The sequence below is a fragment of the Metschnikowia bicuspidata genome, assembly GCF_001664035.1.
Source record: "Metschnikowia bicuspidata var. bicuspidata NRRL YB-4993 chromosome Unknown METBIscaffold_3, whole genome shotgun sequence".
NCBI classification, from domain to species: Eukaryota; Fungi; Ascomycota; class Pichiomycetes; order Serinales; family Metschnikowiaceae; genus Metschnikowia; species Metschnikowia bicuspidata.
The window spans coordinates 1,294,758-1,320,045 of NW_017387733.1; the positions used below are offsets into that span (position 1 = coordinate 1,294,758).

The 25,288-nt window shown below is 45.4% G+C and overlaps 7 protein-coding genes across 7 annotated transcripts; 4 read left to right on the top strand and 3 right to left on the bottom strand.

Annotated features, from left to right (window-relative positions):
* Window positions 1-444: 444 nt before the first annotated feature.
* On the bottom strand, window positions 445-2,544 carry METBIDRAFT_78307 (uncharacterized protein; the record flags this gene model as incomplete). The annotated part of the gene is made up of 1 exon (XM_018858861.1): window positions 445-2,544. The coding sequence occupies one exon, from the start codon at window positions 2,542-2,544 to the stop codon at window positions 445-447; it is 2,100 nt and encodes a 699-aa protein (XP_018711814.1).
* Window positions 2,545-4,717: 2,173 nt separating this feature from the next.
* On the bottom strand, window positions 4,718-5,344 carry METBIDRAFT_11843 (uncharacterized protein; the record flags this gene model as incomplete). The annotated part of the gene is made up of 1 exon (XM_018854110.1): window positions 4,718-5,344. The coding sequence occupies one exon, from the start codon at window positions 5,342-5,344 to the stop codon at window positions 4,718-4,720; it is 627 nt and encodes a 208-aa protein (XP_018711815.1).
* A 445-nt stretch (window positions 5,345-5,789) lies between these two features.
* Window positions 5,790-7,132, top strand: METBIDRAFT_179699 (uncharacterized protein). Its single transcript, XM_018854758.1, has one exon. The coding sequence runs from the start codon at window positions 6,235-6,237 to the stop codon at window positions 6,949-6,951; it is 717 nt and encodes a 238-aa protein (XP_018711816.1). The 5' UTR covers window positions 5,790-6,234; the 3' UTR covers window positions 6,952-7,132.
* A 2,172-nt stretch (window positions 7,133-9,304) lies between these two features.
* Window positions 9,305-10,156, bottom strand: METBIDRAFT_11845 (uncharacterized protein; the record flags this gene model as incomplete). The annotated part of the gene is made up of 1 exon (XM_018854111.1): window positions 9,305-10,156. One exon carries the CDS (start codon window positions 10,154-10,156, stop codon window positions 9,305-9,307), a length of 852 nt encoding a protein of 283 aa, XP_018711817.1.
* A 1,406-nt stretch (window positions 10,157-11,562) lies between these two features.
* Window positions 11,563-13,470, top strand: INO1 (inositol-3-phosphate synthase). The gene has a single exon (XM_018854759.1). It carries the CDS (start codon window positions 11,717-11,719, stop codon window positions 13,268-13,270), a length of 1,554 nt encoding a protein of 517 aa, XP_018711818.1. The 5' UTR covers window positions 11,563-11,716; the 3' UTR covers window positions 13,271-13,470.
* Window positions 13,471-16,708: 3,238 nt separating this feature from the next.
* On the top strand, window positions 16,709-18,279 carry METBIDRAFT_31852 (pepsin-like aspartic protease). Its single transcript, XM_018855932.1, has one exon. It carries the CDS (start codon window positions 17,101-17,103, stop codon window positions 18,208-18,210), a length of 1,110 nt encoding a protein of 369 aa, XP_018711819.1. The 5' UTR covers window positions 16,709-17,100; the 3' UTR covers window positions 18,211-18,279.
* Window positions 18,280-21,386: 3,107 nt separating this feature from the next.
* METBIDRAFT_11848 (acid protease) lies at window positions 21,387-22,520 on the top strand (the record flags this gene model as incomplete). The annotated part of the gene is made up of 1 exon (XM_018854113.1): window positions 21,387-22,520. The coding sequence occupies one exon, from the start codon at window positions 21,387-21,389 to the stop codon at window positions 22,518-22,520; it is 1,134 nt and encodes a 377-aa protein (XP_018711820.1).
* Between the last annotated feature and the right edge of the window lie 2,768 nt (window positions 22,521-25,288).

A 25,288-nucleotide genomic window follows, 5' to 3' on the forward strand; every position in this document is an offset into this window, starting at 1 on the left:
AGCTGGATACGAACAGTCTTTGAAACTGACAGTCTTGGAACCGACAGCCTTAGAACCGACAGTCTTAAAATCGGCAACCTCAGAAACAAGACAGTCTCGCACAGAGCTGTCTGAACCCCGTCGTCTCAATACTGGGAAATCTACTACAGATGTTCATCACGGAAAGCATCCCCAAGACAGTCCCCATGAAGCTGGATTCAACCCCGCAAATCTGGTCTTGATGTTTCAAAAGCCAATCGTGCAACGTGCGTTAAAAGCCGGGCGGCAGCGGGAGTCCGCAGCTCTACAAAGTACGCCCCTGGGTTCGTGGATCGATATATTTTCGCAGCCGGGCGCCGGGGCCCTGGCCGCTAGAGGACAAGCCTCGGGCTCAATTATACATAAGGTGAGAAAAACGGGGTGTGTCTTGTTCCAGAGGCGTCACACATGCAAGGGGAGGCCGGCTTAGGCAATGCTGACCTCGGGCTTGGGGTCCTTGATCTTGTCGATCTTGGCCCCGAACGACGACACGCACTTGGCCATCGTGGGCGACGACCGCGAGATCACGTCCGTGAAGTAGAAGTTGTCGATGGGGTTCTTCAACGCCGCGCCCGTCGCCTTCACCTTGTGGTGTCTGTTCAAGATGTCCTTGAGCCCGATGCTGGCCACCTCCACACTGGCGGGCTCCACCACGTCGTGTCTGACAAAGTGGGGCGCAATCTCGCCCAAACGCTCCCTCACCCCGTACAAGTCGTTGTAGGGCAAGGCCTCGCCCAAGTACTCGGACAACGCACGCACGATCTTCCAGTCCTCGCGGGCCGCGCCGGGACCGTTGGTGGCGGCACGCGTGACCTGCGTCCTGCCCTCGGTGTTGACGTACGTGGCGGCTTTCTCCGTGTACGCGGCACCGGGCAACACGACGTCGGCCATCGCGGCGCCCGCGTCTCCGTGGTGGCCCTGGTACACGACAAACGCGTTCTTGGGGATGTCGCCGGGCTTGAACTCATCAGCACCGAGCAAGTACACGAACTTGGGCTGCGTGGCCTCGGGCCCAAGGCTCTGGAAGCCGAGGTCCAACGCCGCGGCGCGGGCCGCCTCGCGGTGCAACACGTTGACGCCGTTCCACGTGTCCGTGTTGAAGTTGGGGTGCTTGGAGGCAAACGCGGCCACATCCTGGTAGATGGCGCTGGCGTCGTCGGACTCGGCGACGCCCGAGCCCACGATGATCATCGGCTTCTTGGCGCCGGCCAACTTCTTGCCGTAGGCGCCGGCCAACGCGGCCGTCAAGTCCTTGGCGCTGTGGCCCAAGGCCTCAACGTCGAATGTGGACTCGAACTGCTGGCCCACGTGCGCCACGTGCAAGTCGGAGCGCAACCACACCTTGCGGATCCGCGCGTTCAACACCGCGGCCTCGTGGCGGGGGTTGGTGCCCACAAGCAAGATGTGGTCCGCGTCCTCGATGCCGTCGATGGTCGAGTTGAAGAGGTAGTTGGACCTGACGTCCACGCCGTGCGCGCCGGTGGCCTGCTTGACGTCGGTGGTGGTGTTCTCCGAGCCCAAGCGGTTGGCCAAGTCCTTCAAGGCCACCATGGCCTCGGCGTCCGCCAACGCGCCGGCCACGGCCTTGAACTCGTCGCCCTGCGGCGCGATTTTCTTGTACGCCGCGGTGATCACCGAGAGCGCGTCGTCCCACGTGCTGGTGCGGAACTCGTCGCCGTTCTTGAGCAAGGGCACGGTCAATCGCTGGGCCTTCAAGCCGTCGCAGGCAAAGCGCGACTTGTCCGAGATCCACTCCTCGTTGACCTCGTCGTTCAAGCGCGGCATGACACGCATGACCTCGATGCCCCGCGCGTCCACGCGCACGTTGGAGCCCACGGCGTCCATGACGTCGATGGTCTCCGTGCGCTTCAACTCCCAGGGACGAGCCTTGAAGGCGTAGGGCTTGGACGTCAACGCCCCCACGGGGCACAAGTCGATGACGTTTCCGGACATCTCCGAGTTGATGTTGCGCTCGATGTACGTGCCGATCTGCATGTCGTTTCCACGGCCTGCAGTGCCCAACTCGGGGGCGCCCGCCACGTCGTTCATGAACCGCACACACCGCGTGCAGTGGATGCATCTGTTCATGGACGTCTTGACCAAGGGCCCGATGGCCTTGTTTTCCACGGCACGCTTACCCATGACCTCCGAAAACCGGCCGCGGTCCGACCCGTAGCGGTGGCTCTGCTCCTGCAAGTCACACTCGCCTCCCTGGTCGCACACGGGGCAGTCCAACGGGTGGTTTTCCAACAACATCTCCGTGACGCCCTCGCGGGCCTTGTGCACCCTCTCGGTGTTGGTGTGCACCACCATGCCGTTCTGCACGGGCATGGCGCACGACGCAATCAACTTGGGCATGCGCTCGACGTCTACGAGACACATCCGGCAGTTTCCGGCAATCGCCAACTTCTCGTGGTAGCAGTATCGGGGGATCACCACGCCGGCCTTGTCGGCGGCCTGGATGATGGACGAGCCGGCCTCTATCAGCACGGTCTTGCCGTCCACGGTGACGGACACGTCGTTCATCAAGCGGGGCGCCGCGCGCAAGAAGCGGCGGGCCAGCACCTGCGAGAGTCTCATGGATCTGGACAACATCTCGACGGGGGTATGTGAAAATGGCGCTTGTTTGCTACCTGATGGGGCCAGATACAGACGGAGGAATGCTGTCTTGTGCTGGCGTCGAGCAGAGGGTCCGCGGGGCCTGTGGTTGTTCAGGAGTTGGCCGCAGAAATGCTCGGTTGGCGGGACTTCTGTGCAAATGAGTACACACTAGAAGAGCCTGGGGTCTATGGGAACAAAGAATGAGGCCGGTGAAAGACAGAGGACGGGTTGCAATGAGCAGTGGGTTTGGGCGCTGCAATTGCGGATGTAGCCTGATGCCGGGGGGTTTTTTAGGGGTGCTATCTAGCGTTTGCCTGAATGAAAAACCTGGATGCGCCCTATAAAAATTCTTCGATTGGCTCTCTGGCGCTCTCGCTTCACCAAACAGTTAGTAAATGAGAATCATCCGTCGCTGATAGGCTGTCTGCATGTAGTCACGTGCGGCGGGGCGCGCTGCTCTCGCGCAGAAGCTCACCGAGGGGTCCTGCACAGGGACACCGGGTCAAGACCACCAGGGCCAATAGAGAAACGGTGGGTCTATCAAAATGGGTGGGAATTGCAAGGTGGGGATTTTCGGGGCGCGGAGAGGCGGACGCAGCTTGGAGAAAGAGAACGTGTGTTTTGGTTGTGGTTGAAAGGGCATGAAAATGGCTCCGAGAGTCTTGAGCCCAGTGCACTTGGAAGACCTTGTATCTAATAAATGTGGACCGTCTTGGTCAAACAAGAAGGCTTTGGATGTAATCTTCTGACCAAAAGCTTTTTGTCGTATTTCAGAAACATCCTCTTTGTAACTGCCACGAATGTTTGGGGTGAATCAAGATGTTCTTCACCAGAATCGGGCCTTTGGTGGTTTATACGGCACCAAAGTTTCAAGGTGACACAGTTGTGGTTATGAGCCGGCTTCCACTTGAGTTGTCAAATGGATAAGTTTGAGAAGCCGCTGAACTGGGATTTGTCCTTGGGCTGATAGGGCGGAATTGACGAAAGAAGAAGGAATAAAGAGTAGTCTATTTATTGGAATAGTCATGTATTATTGGAATAGTCATGTATTATTGGAATAGTCATGTATTATTGGAATAGTCATGTATTATTGGAATAGTCATGTATTATTGGAATAGTCATGTATTATTGGAATAGTCATGTATTATTGGAATAGTCATGTATTATTGGAATAGTCATGTATCATTGGAATAGTCATGTATTATTGGAATAATCATCTCTTATTGGAATAATCATCTCTTATTGGAATAATCATCTCTTATTGGAGAGCCATGTATTGTTGAGAGCCATGTATGGCCAGTGCAAATGTCTACGCGAGCGGCTGACCCAGTGGATCAAACGCCGTTTGTCTCTTGTATGTGAATTCTGGCCGTGGTCAAATCCAAGGTCCTTCTTTATGCAGAATGGGGGTTCAGAATGGCAGAAACCACGAGCAGTGCCAATCATTAGCAGCAAGTTGGACAGTACCTGCGCTACAATCGATAGCTGCATCGGATATGCCCAGAGACTGATTCCCGCAGGATTTCACAATCATACCTACATGTCACTAGTAAGCCTGGGCCAAGATGCCGGGCCAAGAACGCCGTGCCCCAACTGCTTGGTCCTGTCCTGCAGCAGCTGAAAACACAAGTCCCAAGCAGTCGTTCATACACCATTTAGCCACGAAGAGAAAAAGCGAAAACATCGGTTCGATCGACCGCCGGCTTTTCATCCTGGTATTGTGGTTGCGGTGTCTGGCTTCATTCGATCAAGCCTGATCGCTGTGTCAGTTGGTAAGAGCTGCGTCGTTGGAAGTCAGCATAGAAACCGCAAAACGCCCCACTACTTTTTCGGTGCCACCCCGAAAACATCAACTACCGTCATGAGAAAAAGTTGCCTTTGACAATATCCCAAGAGGTTCTGTCGTTCCGTCTGAATGTGCCACGGTTTGAGTACAGATCCTAGTTGCTCATGTATCCAGACTCAAAAGCTCCCAAGACCATGTGCCATGGCGAGCGTCCTTGGCAGGCTGGATTGGACTCCATACTAGCCAGTCAGAAATGCCCGGTATTCCACAGATCCACACGTCAATTCGTTACCCCCAAGAAAATGCCCTTCATCACGCCCCACCATCCTTGTTTTCCGCCGGACTGAAAATCAAGAAGAGCACCAATGGAGGCACTATGTACATCCAGTTTTTTTGCACCCACGAGCGACTGTCGACATCCACCACCTCGTCGGTTTCCTCGTCCACCTCGACTTTTTCGCCGTTGTCATTCTCAACGACTTTCTTGCGCACGACTTTCTGAGTCTGAACCTTCCTGTTCTGCTGCGCTGCCTGTCTATGGAAGGGGTTCAAATTCGGCGTTGGAGCCGTTTCCACACGGGCCACCAGACATGCAAAATGGGCTGGATCTTCGCCCCTTTCGAAGGATATGTATGTAACAGACCCATCATCGCCCACGGCCACTTTGAACTTGCCACCAAGGCCTTGGGGCGTGTTTTCGCCGATTTCTTGATAGGCGAAACATGGGGCCGAGCAGGCGAGGTCACGTGCGCAGACCGAGTACGAGCCCTTGGCGCTCGGAAGGTCCAGATGTGGCCGGAAAAGGGCACTATTTTGGCCCGGATCATAGGAGAGCAATCCGAGCTCGCTTTCCTGCGACGTTACGGTATTTAGCGTGTAGATCGAGAACTCTTGCAGAGCCACTAGAGACGCGAGAGAGAACAAAAGGAAGAGGAGCATTATATACAGAAGTGGGCAGGTTTGGAAAAGGGCGAGGAGTGTCTCTGTGTTTTGGATCGTCCGGATTCAGCCTGATATTGCCCGCTGACTTGCTGCGTTGTAGTATAGGTTTCTGAGATCTTGAAAGCTATGAAGACATGGACAAGAGCCTGCTGTATGCACACCCACGCGGTGTCTGACCAAAGCCTGTTGGGTGAATCTGGGCAGATACTGATTTACCACGCCGAGCGAGAGGCTATATAGGATACTTTTTTTTTGGCAGAGAACTGGAGGAGAGACTCTGAGAAGAAAACACAAAACTTGGATTTGACAACAGAATTGGAGAGTGCCGGAACTAATTGTTCAAAACTAGGTACCGAGAAAGAAGTAGAAACGAGAACCTAGGACATCGAAGGAACTAGGACTACTCAGAAGAAAGATTACATGCAAGATTTCCATACAAGATATCCAGGACAGGAATACTAGAAAAATTAGGGAAGAATATCGGAACAGGAACTCCAGACAACAGTACTAGGACTGAATTCCATACAATAGTACCGGAACAGAGTACTAGAACAAGAATTCCATACAACAGTACTAGATAGCACTAGAACAGAGTATTGAAACAACATCTCCATACAATAGTACTAGAGCAGAGTGATAGAACAGGAATTCCATACAATAGTACTGGAACAGAGTACTAGAACAGGAAATCCATATAATAGTACTGGAACAGGAATTCCATATAATAGTACTGGAACAGGAATTCCATACAATCGTACTGGAACAGAGTACCAGAACAGGAACTCCCTACAGCTCCATAATAGAGCCCCAAAACAAAGTTAACAACAAAACAGCGCCCACCAGCACTAGCATTTTCACTCCCGCACCTCTGCATAGGCCCAAGAAAAATGCTACGATTCCTCCCCCGTCGAGGCCTCGCCACGCTCAAAGAAGTGCAGTCTTGCCAGGAGTATCTCGACTTCTGCCGGCTCAAAGGCACGCCCATGAACAGCACCGTTTTCCGCGGCACGCTTTACGAGCTCACCGCAAAAGCCTTGCTTGAGCAGTCGCTCCATTTTTCGGACTTGGTGCGCTCAGGCGGCGCCGGCGACAATGGGCTCGATCTTTATGGGCGCTGGGACCTCTCGCACTACAGGCCTGCCGACGGAGCGATCAGAAAACCGCCGGCAAGCTCACTTCTCCTGGCGTGCAAGCCGTTTTCAGCCCAGAACAACGCGCTAGATCTCCGGCAGGACGTGGTGGTTTTGGTGCAGTGCAAAAACCACCGGGTGAAAATCAAGGCCGCCACCATCCGCGAGTTGGCGGGCATCCGCGAGTTCCACATCAACATGACCTCCAAGACCGAGCGCCGCAAGACGTTCATGGTGCTAGTATCGCCGCTTCCCATGACCAAACAGGGCACGCAGCAGATGGACACCAGCGATGTGCCAATGCTCCATGCGCAGGTCTCGCCCCTCGAGGCGCCGCTGGTTCCGGGGCCTGGTGATTTCTGCCTCCAGAAATGGAAGGGGGGTGTTTTGGGGCCGGTGTACTTGAACTTCTCTGCACGCACGTTGTTGCAGGGGCTTTCAGTCGAGTGCAAGCTCGGCGAGGTGGTGCGGTGAGAATGGCGAACTTTTGGTGAAGTGAGGGTTTGGTGACGACAGTGAAGTTTTGGTGACGATAAATATCTTGCTAGTGACGAGAATATCCTGGCGACGATGGTGATATTCTGGTGAAAACTGAGGGAACTAGGCTTCTGCTCTTCAATGAACGGGCCTCCACAAGTCTTGATACTCTCTCGAAACCTGTGGTACCGCTAGTGCACAGAAGTCTGCGGCACTGGTGAGAAGTGGTGTAATCCTCTTGCTGAGATTAAAGGTGTTGGACGTGAAGGATTTTTAAGGGGTTGGAATATGGGAACATAAACAGGCTTGAAAAAGCCTCTACCCGAGCGCACTGGAAAAATACCCATTCTGGTGCCTGAATGGCTCATACAGCCACCAAACTGTTTCCGTTGTGTGATACTCACATTTGTCAAACCAAGCAAATCAGACATATCATCACAGGGAGCAACAAGAGCCCCACTTTGCCAAGTAACCACTTATTTGGATCTGCCGCATACGAGATCCAGAAAGAGCTCTCTGACGAATAACATGTATATAAGCGATCAGTGGCAGTATGCTGACAACAAGGCAAATAGCACAGCATCACGAATGAACTAGTCATCCTTGCACACAAATGCACTAAACTTGGTTCCAGAACCGAGGAAGGTTTGGAAGGTTTCACTCAAATTGGCCATTGACGGTACCAGTCATCTTTTACAGTATAAACACTTTACTGCTATAGAGACCAGTATATGTTTCTGCGGAACACCCGAAAGAGACCAAGGGACTATACGTGTCTCCTTCACAAACCTAAAATGCTCAGCTGTATTCAGACAACAGCCACTGTTATATTACTTTCTGCTGCCGAACAATCTATGTTTTCCTGCCTGGTTCCTGCTTTCTAAATTAACGCGGCTCATGGGACCACACACCAGCTTTAATATCAATCTCCATCGGCTAATGCCTCATTTCATAAAACAACTGCAAGAGTTCTTGTATCACGGGATTGAAGGCTGTAAACAGGGGTTACGAAAAGGTTGTTTGTAGTCTTCGTAGATTTCAATATCTTTGGCTTGTCTGATGCGGCTCGTCTTGACATCTTATTAAAGTAGCTGGCATGAGAATGGTTTCCAATCACAACAGCTCCAGAACCTGGCTAAAATTTGCGAATCCTGCTCTACAAGTAGATCAATCTCCAATGTGCCTCGGTCATGGCCGTAGTAATGAACTTCAGCATTGAGTCTAAAAACCAGTGGATCGGTAGCCTTGTACGCAGGTTTACGTATATGCCGCACATACTTATTTTCGCCGAAACACGGCGGGCTTGGTTATGGTGGCACCTGCATGTGCCTCTATTCATTAGGTGATGCTTTTGCTCTTATTTATTAGTTGACGCCACATTTTGCTCTGCCATGTCGAAGCTTCAGCTTATTGATTAAAAATGAGAGTGGCGTAATATGCAAAAGTCTAGCCCGAAGTAATATGAACATGATATCGGTTTCGTATGCTGTCGGCTTAAGTAGAGCACAATGTATATTGGTATGACTTCACGTAGAGTTCAGGCATAGTTAGGATGTCAAATCATAGTTGAGCCGCAAACACAAATTATGCAGCCTCTGTCAGAGAGTTTCGCTGTGCTAAATGTGCAAGCAGTATTCTGACCGCAAATATAAAGCGAGGCGAGGAAAGACGCTCATTTAAGTTTAGGTTTACCTCTCTCGCAAGCGGAGCTTGAAGCGAAACTTCTAATGTATTCGGCCTTAGTATAATCAAAGCACTATTAAAACTATATATAAATACCTAAAGCATAAATCATGTAAACTAAAATTTCATTTTGTTTTGTAACGGCTATATTTGCATTTGACCAAAGAATCAAAATAAATGATGATCGCCATAGACTACAATCATTATTTCAAATGAGAGCCCCGGCACAGACAATAGCATGCTACTTCCATACCTAGTTAAAAAAATTATTTTCCTCATCATAATAAGTGAGCGGCGTATTAATGGACCATTTCCAAGGTTCTTAAGCTACTTTTGCTCATTTCCCCCGCAAAACACTAAATGTCTGGACTCCCAGTTAATCAGTAAGGCTATGATCAGCTTCTTGGGCCTCTGTTTGATTGACTAGATTTACTGTTGATAAAACGCTAGTCTAGTATTGAATGGCAACTCTGGAAACTAAAAGGTCACTTTCGTATTGCAATGACTAGAACAGACAGTGTTTGAGCCCGAGTGAGATGATTCGACTTTAGTCCAGAAACAGTCCTCAATCAGAAATGTAAAGTGATAACCAAGGACAAGAAAACTCGTAAATAAGCTGTTTATCAACAGAAATAAGCCACACTACTCTACCTGCAACACGCCAGACCTAGTCTCTTTTATCTCTGAGACGCGAATAGAAAGATGTCGCTGTAATGATGGCTCCAGAAATTAGTGGAAACACTCCCATGCGCAAGAGGTGCAAATTATAGAACCCCAACTGGAGGGCAATTAGTCCACGAAACAATTTGAAATTTCCGTAGATCTCGAGCGAAAAAGTTGCGTAGTACATGTAGATGTAGCAGTTGATTGCAAGCTTGACCAACGCAAACACAAGTGGGTCGTAGTTGCCGTGTTTGGTGTTTTGGAATTCGGTCTTGGCCAAAGCTGGACGTGCGTATATTTTTCTCGAAAAGCCCACAGACCTCGAAATCCACAAGGGTATGAGAATGGAGCAAACGGCCCAGGATATGAATACCGAGATAGCAGAAAACGTACACAGTGCCACCAAGTCCGGAATAGGCATTATCCAAGAGTCCAAGTGAGAGAATCTCTTACGAAGAAATGAGTGTATAGACAGATTGGTCTTCACAGGTACCAAAACCACGTAAAAGCGGAGAAAGAAAAACGCCTCCACTGCTAGTTCCCCGAAATTGCAAGCCGCGGTTTTAGAAATGGGTATATACACAGCGCGGGCTTCACGGTAGTGTGGGTTTTGGTATGTTCCAAAGTTGGTTTCACCAAAGCCTATATTCAACTTCTTTCCAAGCCCAAGCACCGCTCTGAGGCTCGCTATGGATGAGTGACTTGAAGTCTCAATTTCTCTGTAGAAATTTAGAAGGACACCAGCTTCTGGACTTGACAAATTGGCGCTGTCCTGGGAAGTTGTGGAAGTTGTATAAAGTGGGAGCAGCGACTGGGGCTTTCTTTTCCTGGACGTGGCGGCCCCCACACTTCTCATGTTTATCAGGTTTAACTGGCTAATTTGCTTTTGGTTGGGTTGGAACTCCAGATATCGACCATATATGTTAAAGGTTAGAAGAGTTGACTGCCAAAGAGAATAAACGAGCAGATGCCGATCGCCTAAAATACAAGAGATTAAGCAAAGCAACGATCAAAAGAATGAACTTTCTCGGAGAAATATACAAAACACTTCTTGATGTGTTTTCAGAAATTATGAAAGATCAGGAGCCTGGTCTCGTATCCACGCTTTTCTGTATACTTGTGGTATGGGCCGTTTTGTGTGGTGCTAAAGCCGCGCGTAGGCATAGGATGCATAATTCTGAAGTGGCCGACTACAAGTAAAGTGGCGGACTAAAAGTGAAGTGTGGGACTATAAGCGAAGTATGGGACTACAAGCAAAGTGTCGGACTTACTCTCCTGCCCTTCCTCAAAATGGCAGCGTAATTGTATGCGCAATATTGGATCTATGTGACGACAGAATTGCCAAGATCATGGTGCATCACAGCTGAAAGATTAAGAAGCGACAAAGCATTTCGGCTCTTTGAAGACTTGTGATTCTGGGGGTATAATGCAGTGTTTTTAGGAAGGGTGGAAATTTTTCTTGTCGACAGATGGTGGATGAAAACAGACACAAGTCGGCAGCGCTTGTGCCTGAGTCTGATGTCGTTGGACACTTTTATGGGGGTTTATTTCAATTGGGACACGCTATGAGCGCCACGGCATATTGAAATTGACGGAATTTTAAAATAACGCCAAACTGTAAATCACCGCAGGGAAACCAGGACCATGGCAGCAGCTTTTGGTTTGCTGTTGTGTTTCCTAGGTGGGTACGTGGCAAAATGACAGGCGTTTCCTTTTCGGCCAATAAGAAGTCTGTTCAATTACCTTGTCTTTTTGCTCCTATAAGTTGAGACAGGCTTATCTCCAGTGCCTAAGTAAAAAACTGATTGAGCCTGCTTCACCTACTGATGATCAAATGAGGGTAGTGGCATGAAACCTGTCATTTTTAACGTCAGAGCCGCAAACAAAAAAAAAATTGCAAAATCAAAAATCAGAACAACGCGGATTTCGCCATTCACATCCGCCCGGGCTGGGACGGAAAGTACGTATCCGGCATTGCCACGCAAATATACCAAGTGGCCCGGCAGCCGGCCGTGGTTTCGGCGAAAACGCGACAAACCACAACACGCAGCCCAACAAAAGGCACGCTTGGGCCTTAATTCCAAAATAGGCTCAGGCCTCGGCCAATAAAAAGCACGCGTTTTTTGAGCAAGGCGCAAGAACCCCGCCGGGCCCGGCTCGCGGGGCTGAGCTTGAGCGCTATTTACATGTGCACCGTCCCTTTCGGCGAAATCTCGCCGAAAACACACCTGTATGCAGGCTGTAATAACCTTGTGCATGCGTGTATGGCTTTCCCATTGTGAATAGGAGAGTGTTCAGTTGCTGCACAGGCCCATTGTCTGGGTATATAAAGGACGCAAATCCCATGCTTTGGAATCCCCACTTTCTTCACCTGAGTCAAGTATTCATTCTACCAGCACCAGCTTAATACTCCATCATGTCTGTTCAATTCAACACCAACTCGGTCACAAAGGACAACGCCTTGTACACCAAATTCAAGTACGAGTCGACGTTCGTGGAAAAATCCGAAAGCGGCGCGTTTTCTGTGACGCCCACTGCCACAGACTATGAGTTCAAGGTCGACTTGAAGACCCCAAAAACAGGCTTGATGTTGGTGGGCCTTGGAGGCAACAATGGAACCACGTTGGTGGGCGCCGTTTTGGCCAACAAAAACAAGCTCAGCTTCGAAAATAAGGAGGGGACCGTGGAGGCCAATTACTACGGGCTGGTGACGCAGTCTTCCACCATCAAACTCGGAGTCGACGCAGAGGGCAACGACGTCTACGCACCTTTCAACTCGATTTTGCCCTTTGTCAGCCCAAACGATTTAGTGGTTGGCGGATGGGACATTTCCAAAATGCCCTTGGATAAGGCCATGAAGCGCGCCAAAGTGTTGGACGTGGATTTGCAAAGACAGTTGGCCGGAGACATGGCCAAGGTCACGCCCTTGCCATCCGTCTACTACCCCGATTTCATTGCCATCAACCAGAAGGAAAGAGCAGACAACATTTTCAACACCAACAGCAAGGGCGAGCCCTGCACCGAGCGCAAGTGGGACGATGTCGAGAGAATCCGGGCCGATATCAAGAAGTTCAAGCAGGACAACGACTTGGACAAGGTCATTGTTTTGTGGACCGCCAACACCGAGAGATACGCGGACATCATTCCTGGAGTCAACGACACGGCAGAAAATTTGATCAAGGCCGTCAAGGCCAACCATCCCGAAGTGTCGCCTTCGACAATCTTTGCCGTCGCCTGTATCTTGGACCAGGTGCCATACATCAACGGATCGCCGCAAAACACGTTTGTGCCTGGAGCCATCGAGTTGGCGGAGAAACACCGCAGTTTCATTGGTGGAGACGACTTCAAGAGTGGGCAGACCAAGATCAAGTCTGTGTTGGCCCAGTTCCTTGTGGATGCCGGAATCAAACCTATTTCCATTGCTTCGTACAACCACTTGGGTAACAACGACGGTTACAACTTGTCGTCGCCCAAGCAGTTCCGGTCGAAGGAAATCTCCAAGCAGTCGGTCGTCGACGATATGGTGGAGTCCAACGAGATCTTGTACAACGAGAAATCCGGCAACAAGGTCGACCACTGTATTGTGATCAAGTACTTGCCAGCAGTGGGCGACTCGAAGGTGGCCATGGACGAATACTACTCGGAGTTGATGTTGGGTGGCCACAACAAAATCTCCATCCACAACGTATGTGAGGACTCGCTTTTAGCCACGCCGTTGATCATCGACTTGGTGGTGATGACCGAGTTCTTCCAGCGTGTGTCCTACCGCAAGGTGGGCACGGAAAATTACGAGAACTTCTACTCTGTGTTGACGTTGTTGAGCTACTGGTTGAAGGCGCCTCTCTCAAAGCCAGGATTCAAGCCTATCAACGGCTTGAACAAACAGAGATTGGCGATCGAGAACTTGTTGCGTTTGTTGGTTGGAATGCCCATCAACAACGAGTTGAGATTCGAAGAGAAGTTGTTGTAAGTACGGAAATAGAGCCCCGAGTGTGGAGAGCATTGGGCGTTTTAATTGAAGAAGGGTAAGACAGAAGAGGCACCGGGAGTAAACACAGATTCAACAGTGTTTGAGGCTGAGATGAAAATGGGTCTTTTGTATCATGTCGAGTCAGACACATCACAGGCGTGGGTTCTAAAAAAATAGGGGTTAGTATTGCTCTGGGGCGGGGAATAAACATAGAACCGGAATTGCTGGGGCCAACCTGAGCATAATTGGCACCATTATTATCATAATCGATAGGGTTTGATAATCAAAAACGCCGCTTCCGAACGCGGCACAAAAGGCTACAATGAACGGCAATTGATATTATGCCTTCACCGGTACGGCTCTCAGATAGTAAAATGCCACGGCACGGATAGCAAGCAAGTCTAGGCGAAGCTCTGCCAAAGCATATGAATAGAGTGGCGCCTGTGTGCAGGCCGATAATAGCGATAACGGCCAATCGCATCACCGTTTCTCCATACAAAAAAGAATGCTATCTGCACGAACACACAAACAATAGCGTTATCTTCATGAAAACGCCGCCAGTGCCTGGCGATTGCCGTATACCCCTCATTGAGGCCACGGATCGGAATGTCTTGTGGTAGGCGGATGTGTTTCAGCATACAGGTTGTTTCGGGTTACTCAATCGATACCTGTCACTCGGGTAGATCGGATGTCTTTCGGAATTGGATTTCCGGGACCCAAGATACTATACAGACAGCCCAATTGCTCTGCGCCTGCACAATGCTTGACTGAATTTAGTAACGAGTCACATTGTGATTATTGTGCCTTCTTCTATTGTCGAAGATGATGCTTCAGGAAATGGCGCCCAACACACTTTTGTGAGTGATCTTGTTGGGTAGATTTTAACTGCTTTCGAACCAAATGCCTCGTGGCCTTTTTGTACTACTACCCGAAATACAGTAGTTGGGATTTTTCAACGGGATTTGGCGCTCGGCCTGTAATAATTTGCTGATGCAATTTAATTGATGCCTTGACCAGTTATTTCATTGGGATGAGGAAGCTACGCACCTTTTGTATTTTTCACATTCACTTGCTTGTGGAGGTGTGACTCTAAAATGGATAGAGACCCAATTTTCACTGAGCTGTATATGAGACAATCTTCATAATATTTCACCAAACTTCAAGGTGAACGTCTTCCATACACAAAAACTATAATGCGGACATTATAATGAAAAACGATTAAAGGTCTATTCTAGGTTTTGCTGAGCCGGTGCAGAAAGTATCCGGAGCTTCTTAATTTCATTTAACGATTGAATTCTTAAAATTTTCAGTTAAATGCTCCATTGTAGTATTGTTTCATAAACAGTATCTACTCTACTTGATAGTGTTGGCTGTGGAACTCGGGAGTGTCTATTTTATCAGCTGGCACACAAATCAAGTCATTTTTTGTCTTAGATATCGGTAAGCCTGTCTAATGAAAAAAAAGTGAAGGATTCAAAGAAGTCTACTTCGATATATTTGCTGTGCCCACGAAGTTTGAAAGCAAAAGCATTTTTCAAGTCAATGTTTCGGAGGCTTTGCGGGGCTTATTCAAACTCAAGCCACCATATCGAAGTATGGCAGAAGTGTGGCTAAGATCAAAAGTTAAAGGAATCGCAAAGCACAAGTTCAACATCAAGCAAAAATGTTGTTTCGGGCAGACCGGAAGAAATCTTAGTGTGCATGTATGTAGGCATATACAAAGTTTGTTCAAAACCGTGAGTTTGGCCTTTTCTTGGAAACTTGGACATCCTTTTTAAGAGGTACTCGGATCAGCCCTTAGTGTGTGACTTGTATGAACGAAAATGCCAAGATATTTGTGTAATATATCTTTTGTTGACACAGAGGAAAATTTCCTATTCGAGAAGGTTTTTTAAAGACTGGAATTTCAATATTGAGAATGAGATTCGGTCTGCATATTTTTATCACCACATCGTTTAAAAAACACCAGTGCGAATATACCAGTAATGGTCCGCGGATCTCGCATTGAGTCATCCTAGTAAATCTATCCTGTGTCAATGCCACCTTTTTTTTTTTTTTTTGGTAGATTCATCTGATTAAAGGGGCAAAACTATATAACGAATATATATGAAAAACCTTTAAACAGCTCCCAGCTACGTACCAAGTGTCTTAGCTCGGCCCGTCCCCTTCCGTTAGTCACGGCCTGGACAGTCCTCATGGCACGTCTCTGTTTACGTATTGGATATTACGTCATCGACTCCTAGGATAGGTCTCCTGTAGTAGTCGCTTCAACTCAGATGGCTGTAGCGGCCTTAAGGAGCCCACTTCCTGCGACTCGCCTCGCCACCTTGAAGATCGTGGTGACGAACCAATTTAATTTTGTTAAGGGAATTTTTTTGTCTTGACAAGATATGCTATTTTGAGGAAACAAAGCATAGTGTATATAAATTTCCATTCCTTGCCCCTATTGTTAAAAGTATCATCTTCTGACATCGGTGATTGCTATTTGGGAAAAGAAAGCGGGGTATCTGAAGACCGGCATGAACTTCCATCGTTGATAATACCACGGGCACGGATTTATTCGGTGATTTTAAAGAGCAAGTATAGACGCTTTTCGAAGAAGACACCGCCATATACACAGGCCGAGACAAAGCATCTCTGCCAGAACTCAGATTTCAGTATGTAATAAAGAAGACGAAGCCTTGTTTTTTTTTCAGAAAGTATACATAGATTAGGGGCTTTTCAATATGTAACACAATAACTCAGACAAAGGTTCATGGTCTTCCTAAACCGGTCACCACTCGCGCCACACCTTATTAGCATGCAGCTCGTCTTAACTATTGTGTAGGCTTCAAGTGTTGTTCACAATCAAACAAGTATTAATAGTAATGTGTGCTTTGAAACTAAATTATGGCCATAAACCTTAAATCCTAAGTGATAGAGGTTTATATGTGCAAATTTCTTTCGATGGTTGCGATGTATTGTTGTCACTCACCAACCATCATATGTAATCCACCAGGGAAATCAATATATCTTCTTCATAGGATGTTTGCATATTTTGGTTCTTCTCTGTAAAAGCGGTAGCGGCAGTAGTCAGGAAGTACTGGACATTTATGGTACAAACAATTTGTTTTGCATACAGAGCTTTTGCGTTCTTGTGTGACAGATTGTGTCATGTTGCCCGGCATTTGCTACACTCGAACCCGTGGCCCGAAATATCAGAATTTTCCAAAAGGAATAACCAACTGTACATGAGGGCTGCTAGAAATTTTGGCCTGAAGGTAAGGAACAACAAAAGAAGACATGTAAAGTCATAGTTGTCTGATCAAGGGAAACTTCAAAATAACAGATCCTGTATGCTGCTTTCAAAGCCTCGATCAAAATACTGCGCGTAAAGTTGACAGTCTCACTGTTCAACGCGTGGCGAAAGATGCATAATGTTTGAAGCGCAATATTTAGCATTTTTCTGCACCCAAAGATCGGGAGAGCTCTACTTGAACAGAACATGATCTCATGTTTTCTGTTATATTTGCTATTAAAAAAGATATGCTTCCTAGATGCTCATTTGCAAGATCCGAACCCATGAAAGTAGTGACATACCTTATCTGAGGAATGGAAGTTTGTTTTCTCGCCGACCCCGTGCATATACATGCAAGCACTTGATAAGCTCTTGGGTTTGGAGCCGTACAGCCAAACGGTCTCGGTTGTCTGCTGTCATCATACCCAAATGTATTGTGTGTAGCTGGGGTTCACCGCATGCCAAATAACCAAAGGTGCAAATACCAAGGTATATAAAGACACCCAAGAATCCTCATGAATATCACTAATTGTCGATATCAAAACTATCCCCAATGCTTCAACTCTTTACTCTTCTCTCTCTCGCTGCTGTTCTCGTGCAAGGCTTGGTTGTGCCCGAGCTCCAGGCCAGAGACAGCCCTGCTCCTTTGGCACTTGACTTTTCTATCCAGAGCAGTGTTGGAAATCTCACTGTCAGTGAGTGGAGAGACAAGTTCGCGCCTAAAATGTCAAAGCGTGCGTACTCCGAGAAGATTAGCAACGTCGACTACGCATATTTCTTGAATGTGTACTTGGGCTCCAACAGGCAAAAGAGTAACGTGCTCCTTGACACCGGCTCATCTGATCTTTGGGTACCAACCAGTGACTACAATTACAAGACTTCAAGCACTGCTAAGGATACTGGTCACTCTTTCAGCATTGAGTACGTCGATGGGTCCTCTGCGAAAGGTGAGTACTACAAGGACACCTTGACCTTTGATTCAGGCCTGCCTGATGTCTCTCTGTTTGAGTTTGCGGCTGCGAGTACCGACAGTTTTGGTGTTTTTGGTATCGCAGACAAAGATCAGGAGTCTACTCGGTACACTTATGACAACTTCCCATGGGCTTTGCAAAAGGCAGGTATCACGCCAAAGGCATCTTATTCTTTATACTTAGGCGAGGACCACGGCACAGGTGTTGTAATTTTTGGGGGAATTGACACGGAAAAATACGAGGGCTCCTTGACGAAATACAGTATTGACACCAGTGACTATGCTTTGTCTTTGGACGTCAAGACTGTCAAGGTTGGTGGAAAACAGGTCACTGAGAATGCACCTTATGTTTTGGATTCTGGAACCTCGTTGGCACTTGTCAGCAAAGAATTGATGAGCACCTTGAACGATGTTTTCAACGTTGGTAGCAACGGGCTCGTCAGCTGTAATCAGCCTAGTGACGAGTACCTCACTTTTGATTTTGGAGAGAACTCTATTAAAGTTCCGTACACCGATGCCGTCTACTCGAACGGTGACGGCACATGTCTGTTGGCCTTTTCGTACTACGAAGGCTACTTCATTTTGGGGGATATTTTCTTGAGAAATGCATACGTGTACTATGACCTCACTGATCAGACTATTTCTCTTTCTCAAGTGAAGTACTCGCTGGCATCTAACATTGTTGCTGCTTAGTACCCTCTGTTCATTTGTGCATACTCAGAAAATGAGTAGTGCTATAGGCTGGCCATTATTGCAGCGTTCTTTAAGATTTTATATGTTTGTTTGTTTCTAAAAATGATTTTTCTTTCTTTCTTTTACTTATTGTATCAACCCTCGCTTCGCTCTTTGATGGATCATGTCATCAGCTTGAACGCCGACAAGCAAGTACCCACTATACCGTCGAATTTTATCGGTTAGAAAGCTCGATGGATAAGCACTTTTGAACAGTATTTAAAAAACAGCCAGTTTTTTAAACGAAAGTCACTCCTACTAACTTCTTCGACATCAGTCAGATGGAATTAAGCTCACTTATACGTGCGGTCTTCTATTCCAAGATGATGCGATGGAGTTGGATGTGAAATTTTGAGTGGTGCAGTCAAAATCAAAGAGAATAACGAAAATCAAAGTGGTGTTTTGATAGTTTATTGCAGTATTATTGCAAAGAAAATCAAAAGCATTTCAAGTGACAAGCCTATTCCCAAGCCGTGTTTCATATCCCCGTAAACGGCAATGATGCGCAAGAGTTGCACCTTGACTTAAAGCTAAGCCATGAGAAAACTTCATGTGGAAATAAGTCATAAGTTCACAAGACAAAGCTAAAGTGAATATAAATATTAAAAAATATAGATTCATCTTGTGAGTCATCATTTCTACGCCGGGGGCTATTTTAAATACGTCTTTTTTCTCACTCTTGAGCAAGGCTTAGTCGTGGCTGAGTTGAACCAGGCGAGAGATTAAAGAACAGCCGGTTTACTTTGATGTTGTCATTGTTACTGTTACATATCATAACATTTAGTTTTTCTCTCTTTGACAACAATTTCGCTTTCCAAAAGTCAGTCTGAAATATGACTTACTGAGATATAAGAACAGAAAACGAAGATGACTTTTTAGTCAGACGAGACACTGCAAATTATTCTAAAATCTTTCATTACTCTGGGGCAAAGAAAACGAGACTTTTAGAAAACATCACTTACTGCGTAGAAATTCACCAAAAACTGAAGAGCCCCGGAAAAGCGTCAGTTTGACTTCATGCCATTGAATCATGTTTCAAAGGCGTTTGCATACTGCGAAGAGTTGTAGACTGGACTGACTATATAACAAGTCCATGGAAACCAATAATCCTTTCTTTGCCATATACTACAATATTTAGAAGAAACATAATCAAAACATTCTCATCTTGCTGAAACCAACTGAGGTCGCATATGTTTGTTTGCCTATCTTTGTATTGGACACCAACAGCAAAAAAAACTCGGGCAAGCTGTACAAAAATAATGATGGCAATCTACAATAAAATCCAGATAGTATTCAAAAGACCTCATTTTAGTGATACAAACACTTGGTTTTTTCAATAGTCGAAGGAATATATCGCTGAGTGCTGGTTCAAAGCCCCACAATCTGTCATTAGTCATACACGACTCTGAAGATTTCGATTCAACTATGAATAAATTATTTAATAATTTTTGGTTATTTAAGTCTTTTTACTTGTCTCATACAATGTGTTGTCTGCCTGATTGATCAACAACAATACAAATGTTTCAGAGTTAGCCTGCATAAGAAATGATAGTATTTAAGAACAACATTTGGGCGTTTTAGATGGAGATGATTTTACCTATTATGGTAGATTCAACTCAAATTTCTCGGAAATATCTTCTTCGCTGCGTCGGAAACCTTCCATCCAGTTAAAAGCGTTTTGATACAGGGGGGCTACCGTTGCAAGCGCATTGTCAAGGTCCAAAACGGCAGGTGCATCTGACGCGTTGCACAGGAGACAAAACATTATTTCCCAGTAGAGTGTATCTTCTTCGTGTCACAAAAGCTATAAAATGTGCTGGGATTTGTCTGTTTGAAATTTTTTCTCATCATTAAATCAAACAAACATCTCAACTCGACAAAATGGCTGCTCCTCAATCTTCTAACAAGACTTCCTCTGCCCCAAACAAGGACAACTGGTTGACTGCTACTACCCCAACTGGCTGGTACTCATCCTGTGTTATTGCTTAAGCACCTTATAGCAATTTTTTTCACAGCAGAATGATTCTTTGAATTTACGAATGAGTCATCACACGTATTTAAATATCAATAGACATTATTTATAATTGTTTTCAAAATATATGTAGACGCAGTATACGTTGATGAGCAAAATCGCAATTCATTTTTTAACAAAACTGAAGATTTAACTAATCATGCCGTAAAGCTATAGGTAAAGGTGAGTTGGTCCCCTTTTTCTAGTTTCATTTGGTCCATGATACTGCTTCAAATGGACCACATGACACAAGTCATTCTATTACGAATCCATTCAATCCTGATATAATTCTCTACTACAAGTCTCAAAATCAATGAAAAAACAAATTAGAAATTTAAGTTACTCTAAGCTGGGATAATTTGGATCAACTGAACGGTCTTTTATTTTGCGGTGCGAAAAATTGACATTTTTTGAGACAGCTTCGGATACCTATATCATTGTCCTTTAATTTAACGTAATTCGAAGCCGAAGCTTCAGTTATTACATACCATGAAGAATAAAAGAACCACCAAGGTTTAAATTTAGACGCAAAGGTTCAAAAATTATAAAATGAGAACTAGCTAGGGCTCTATTTTTGATCTTTTGCTTAGTCTACTGTTGCACAAAAATTTTTTTTTTGCCATATCAGGACAAGATTAAAAGCCCTCAACTAGGAAGATGTGTTTGTTTCCCAGTAAGGTCAGCTATAAAGCAATTACACATGTATAAATATCTTTCTTTTTGTTCTGTATAAAACCAAGCCATGGTGCATGCGGCCCGCGGCCCTCATCTAATTTAAAGACGCTTCTTGTGGCATCTTGAGACGTCTCACGGAATTACCGGATACGGACGCGACTATGCGATATTGCGCACACTTGGCCCTGATTATAAGCCTTGAGGCTAAAGATGTCATTTGAAGTGTTTGATGGATGCACTTAGTCAATTTTTATAACAAAAGTGGTACAAATAAATGCACGGTCAATATTTTGTCAAGAACCAGGATGCTTCGAGACTTCATTCACCAAATCTGGCAACTGGTCATGTTTTGCTTATGCACAAATATGTAGAAGTGTAACGGGCCTGATTCATTATTTAAAAAGGCGCCATAGTACATGCAATTCCTCTAATCTATTACTATTTACTCTCAATGACCAGATTATTAAGTTTACTATGCCTTTCAGCTTCTGTTTTCGGCTACTCAATTAGTGAAATTGAGAAGCCAGAAGCGCCCGCACCATTGAAATTTGATTTCAGCATTGAAAAAAAAATCGGAGACCTTAGTGCCCGGGACTTCTGGACACAGAATGGAAAACGTAAAAACAAAAGGGACGAAGTTGCTGTGCTGATCCATAATGTTCAAGATATCTACTACATGTTGAATGTATACTTGGGGTCAAACAAGCAGTCCAACTATGTGGTGATCGATACTGGCTCCTCTGATTTATGGGTGCCTTCTTCAGGATATGATGCAAAAACTTCTACAACATCAGAAGACACCGACATACCATTCGGCATTATGTATATTGACGGCAGTGTGGCTCAGGGAGAATACTACAAGGACAGCTTCCTGTTTGGAACGTCAGAGTCTATACTTGATAGTTTTCAATTTGCTTTATCAAATGCAAGTGGCCCAGGAATATTAGGAATAGGAAACAAGGCCCAGGAGGTTGCCACTCTGAAGTACGATAATTTTCCTTGGGCTTTACAAAATGCTGGAATCACCCCAAAAGCATCATACTCTTTGTATTTGAACCCCAATAGTGATTCAGGCGTGGTTATTTTTGGTGGTATCGATACAGAGAAGTACGATGGCTGCTTATCAAAGTATCCCGTTTACGATAGTGGAAACGACTTGTCCATAAATGTAGAGAGCGTTTACATGGGAGAAAAAGAAATAGAGATAAATTCTCCGTATTCCATTGATTCTGGTACTTCGTTGGGACTTGTGGGACAGGAATTGATGGACGAGCTTGATATCATTTTTGACGCCACCGTTGTGGAGATGGATGGAACTTCATACAGAGTGATAAGTTGTACACAGCCTGATGACCAGTATGTGGTTTTCAATTTTGGCGCCAATGAGATCCTGATATCTTACGCAGACTTGGTCTTAAAGAATGACGATGATAGCTGTATTTTGGGCCTTGCATACTTTGAAGGTTACCAGGTTTTGGGAGATGTGTTTATGAAGCATGCATATGTCTATTTTGATCTCACAGATCAGACAATTGCACTCGCTCAGGCAGTTTCATCAGAAAAATCAAATATCATTACTGCTTGATGATAAAACTTCTAAGCAACGATTTCTGATTCAGCAACTACATTATGTCCGAAAGTCAGACGCACCTTCTGGTACTATAAGACATCGTTTTTAACAAAGGTCTGTTTACGGAACATTTTGGTATGAGCCAGGTACTCTTATTCTTCAATTTGACACTCGGGTTTTTGCGAGAAGTCCTTCTATAAGTATAAAAACTTGACATAAAGTATTTCTGTCTCATTGGTACAGATTTATGCAATATTATATGTTTCTGAATCTGACCCTCAAGAAACGAGAATAAGGATAATTTAAAGCTCACAGGATATTTAGCAAAAGCTAGAGACGTCCCAGCTTGGGTCAAGGCTTGAAGGTCTCTTACTTCAATATAAGCGAGAATTTCTGTAGCATACCTCAAAGGTAATAAATGACATATTGCATATCCCTTCCATCACATCACAACGATAAGAGCAGCTATCTATGCTCTTGGAAATTTCAGACTTCGCTGTTGGCTAGTTTGATATTCGAGTCAAAGTAGGCGTCAAAGTATTCTGTGGAATGATTTTGGTCATTGTTGCTGAGACTAGTGGGTCGTCTCGGTGTAAAACATGGATCAAAATAACAAATAGAAAAAAAAAACACATTTTTGGGTATGAGAGGCATTACAAGGCAAAGCAACTGATATGTGGGTAAAATGAATGAAATCCTTCATATATAATATACTATCAAGCAACTGCATAAAAGTTCACTTTACATTGAAGAACTGTGATGAAGTTTTATATTTGCCAAATACTTTGGCTTTCTGCAGACTTTTTTTTGATGTTTTTGGTTTTCAAATATTTGTTTCTCTTGTTTGAAGCTACTAAAGGGCCACTCTTTTTCCTTTGTATGGCCCACAAAAGTTTGTGCCCTTTGAGATGTGAGTCAGGTTTGGGCGTGATTTTGTGGCTTATTAAGTCTTTAAAAAACAAGGTTTGAACTCAAGTGTGGAATATTGTCCACGGTTCTATACATCCTTCTGTGTTCAACGAGTACATATGTATATCAAATAGTAAGAGCATGAGAAACGCAGCTCTAAAGCAATGTTTTAATTCAAAGTTTATTTTGAGTTTGTCAATTTGCGCACATCACATCTAATAGCGTATGTCACTAAACTCGAGTTCACAAGTAGATAGAGGTCCATATACTTGTCACAAGCACCATACGTGGGGAAACATAGCTAGCCATAACTCTGCCTTGGATCGCATTAATTTGGAATGGGATTTTTTCTGATCCAAAGCGCAGAAGAGTCATATGTCAAACAAATCATCAAAAATGTCGAGGGGTAGCGGTTCGACTGTTTTTAATGTAAATACTGAGCAGGTAACTCCCTTAATAAAGTCAAGTTTAACAAGGCTGTTTAGGAACAACAAGACGTTATTTTTTGATTGAAGTCATATGACTCAATTCTTTTTCGAAACGGGTATCATGAACGAATTAAATTACTATCTCATCATAAAACCACACAAAGTAGCCTTTGCTAAGCTCACTTAAGCCGCCTATCAGAACACTAAATCGGTCTCATAGCAAAAAGGCAGGTCACTGCAGGCATCGTATTTGAACAGGATATAATTCAGGCAAGATTTTCAGAGACAGGTTGGAAGTAAGAACATTTTCTTGAAATTCATCCCAGAGCAGCGTAAAAGAATTTGGATTGGGACAGACCACCTTTCATCACGGTAAATATATTTATGAGGGGTTGAGTGGAGAAAGATCTTCTTTTGCTAGTGTACTATAGCTTAGCTCGGATAAAGTATATGAGGGGCATGAAAGTTTTCAAGTCATCCCCAAGAACTCGTGCCATCTATTCAAAAAGTATGTAACTCTCTTGTTTTCTCTGTGGACTTCCGTTTGACGATGTCTGTTTTTTACACTTACAAAGAGAAAGCGATATGGCCATTCTTTATGCGCTGTCACAAAAGCGAAATCTACGCCCGCTTTACGCTGGCCTCGGCAAATCAAAAAGAAAATGCAGATCTGACCACATGTCAGTCTATTTTCCAAACAATGCGCGTGCTTGCGATTATTCCTATCAAGTTAATCATCAGTCCGCTTGTGAGACCTTAGCCTTCAAAAAAATTCACTTGGAAAAAGTGGATTCATGAGTGTTTTTCTCAAAGCCATCAGAGTAGAGTCCAGCCCTAATTGAACTATTGACTCCTGAATCTAGAAGCAAGACATATAATCAATTTTACCCAACCCAATACAGAAGATCAAGTCCAACAATCGCTCCTAGAAAGAGATACGTGGCATTACCCAGCCATTCCGGATCACCACTTATATGAAGATACCTATTTTCTGGTGTTTTCTTTGGATTTCGTCTTTTTGTGATGTAATTGAAGCTTGCCATTCTCAAATGTTTGGACCTTGCTAAAGAAGCACTGGCCAAACAAACATCTATGTTTAGAAGGACATGCGAGGGGCTATTATATTTGAGAATTTTAGGTCCAGGAACCCTGAATGTTTAGGAAGCAATAAGCAAATGGAGCAGCTGGCTAGACTTTAGGTATGGCCCAGAGCCTGAGCGTGACAAGCAAAAGGAGCCAGAGAAGCTAATGGAAACAGAAAGACTTACATTAATCATAGGACCGATAACAGCTGATGGCAGACTGGTGCATAAACAGGTTTAGCGTATGTAATCTTCGACTGGAAAAAAGCCCTTGAAATCCGAAAGAACAAAAAAAAAACATTCTTAAAGAGATTTGGAACATTTCGGAGTGCTCGTCTTTGTTCTTTGATGGTATTGCTGCAAA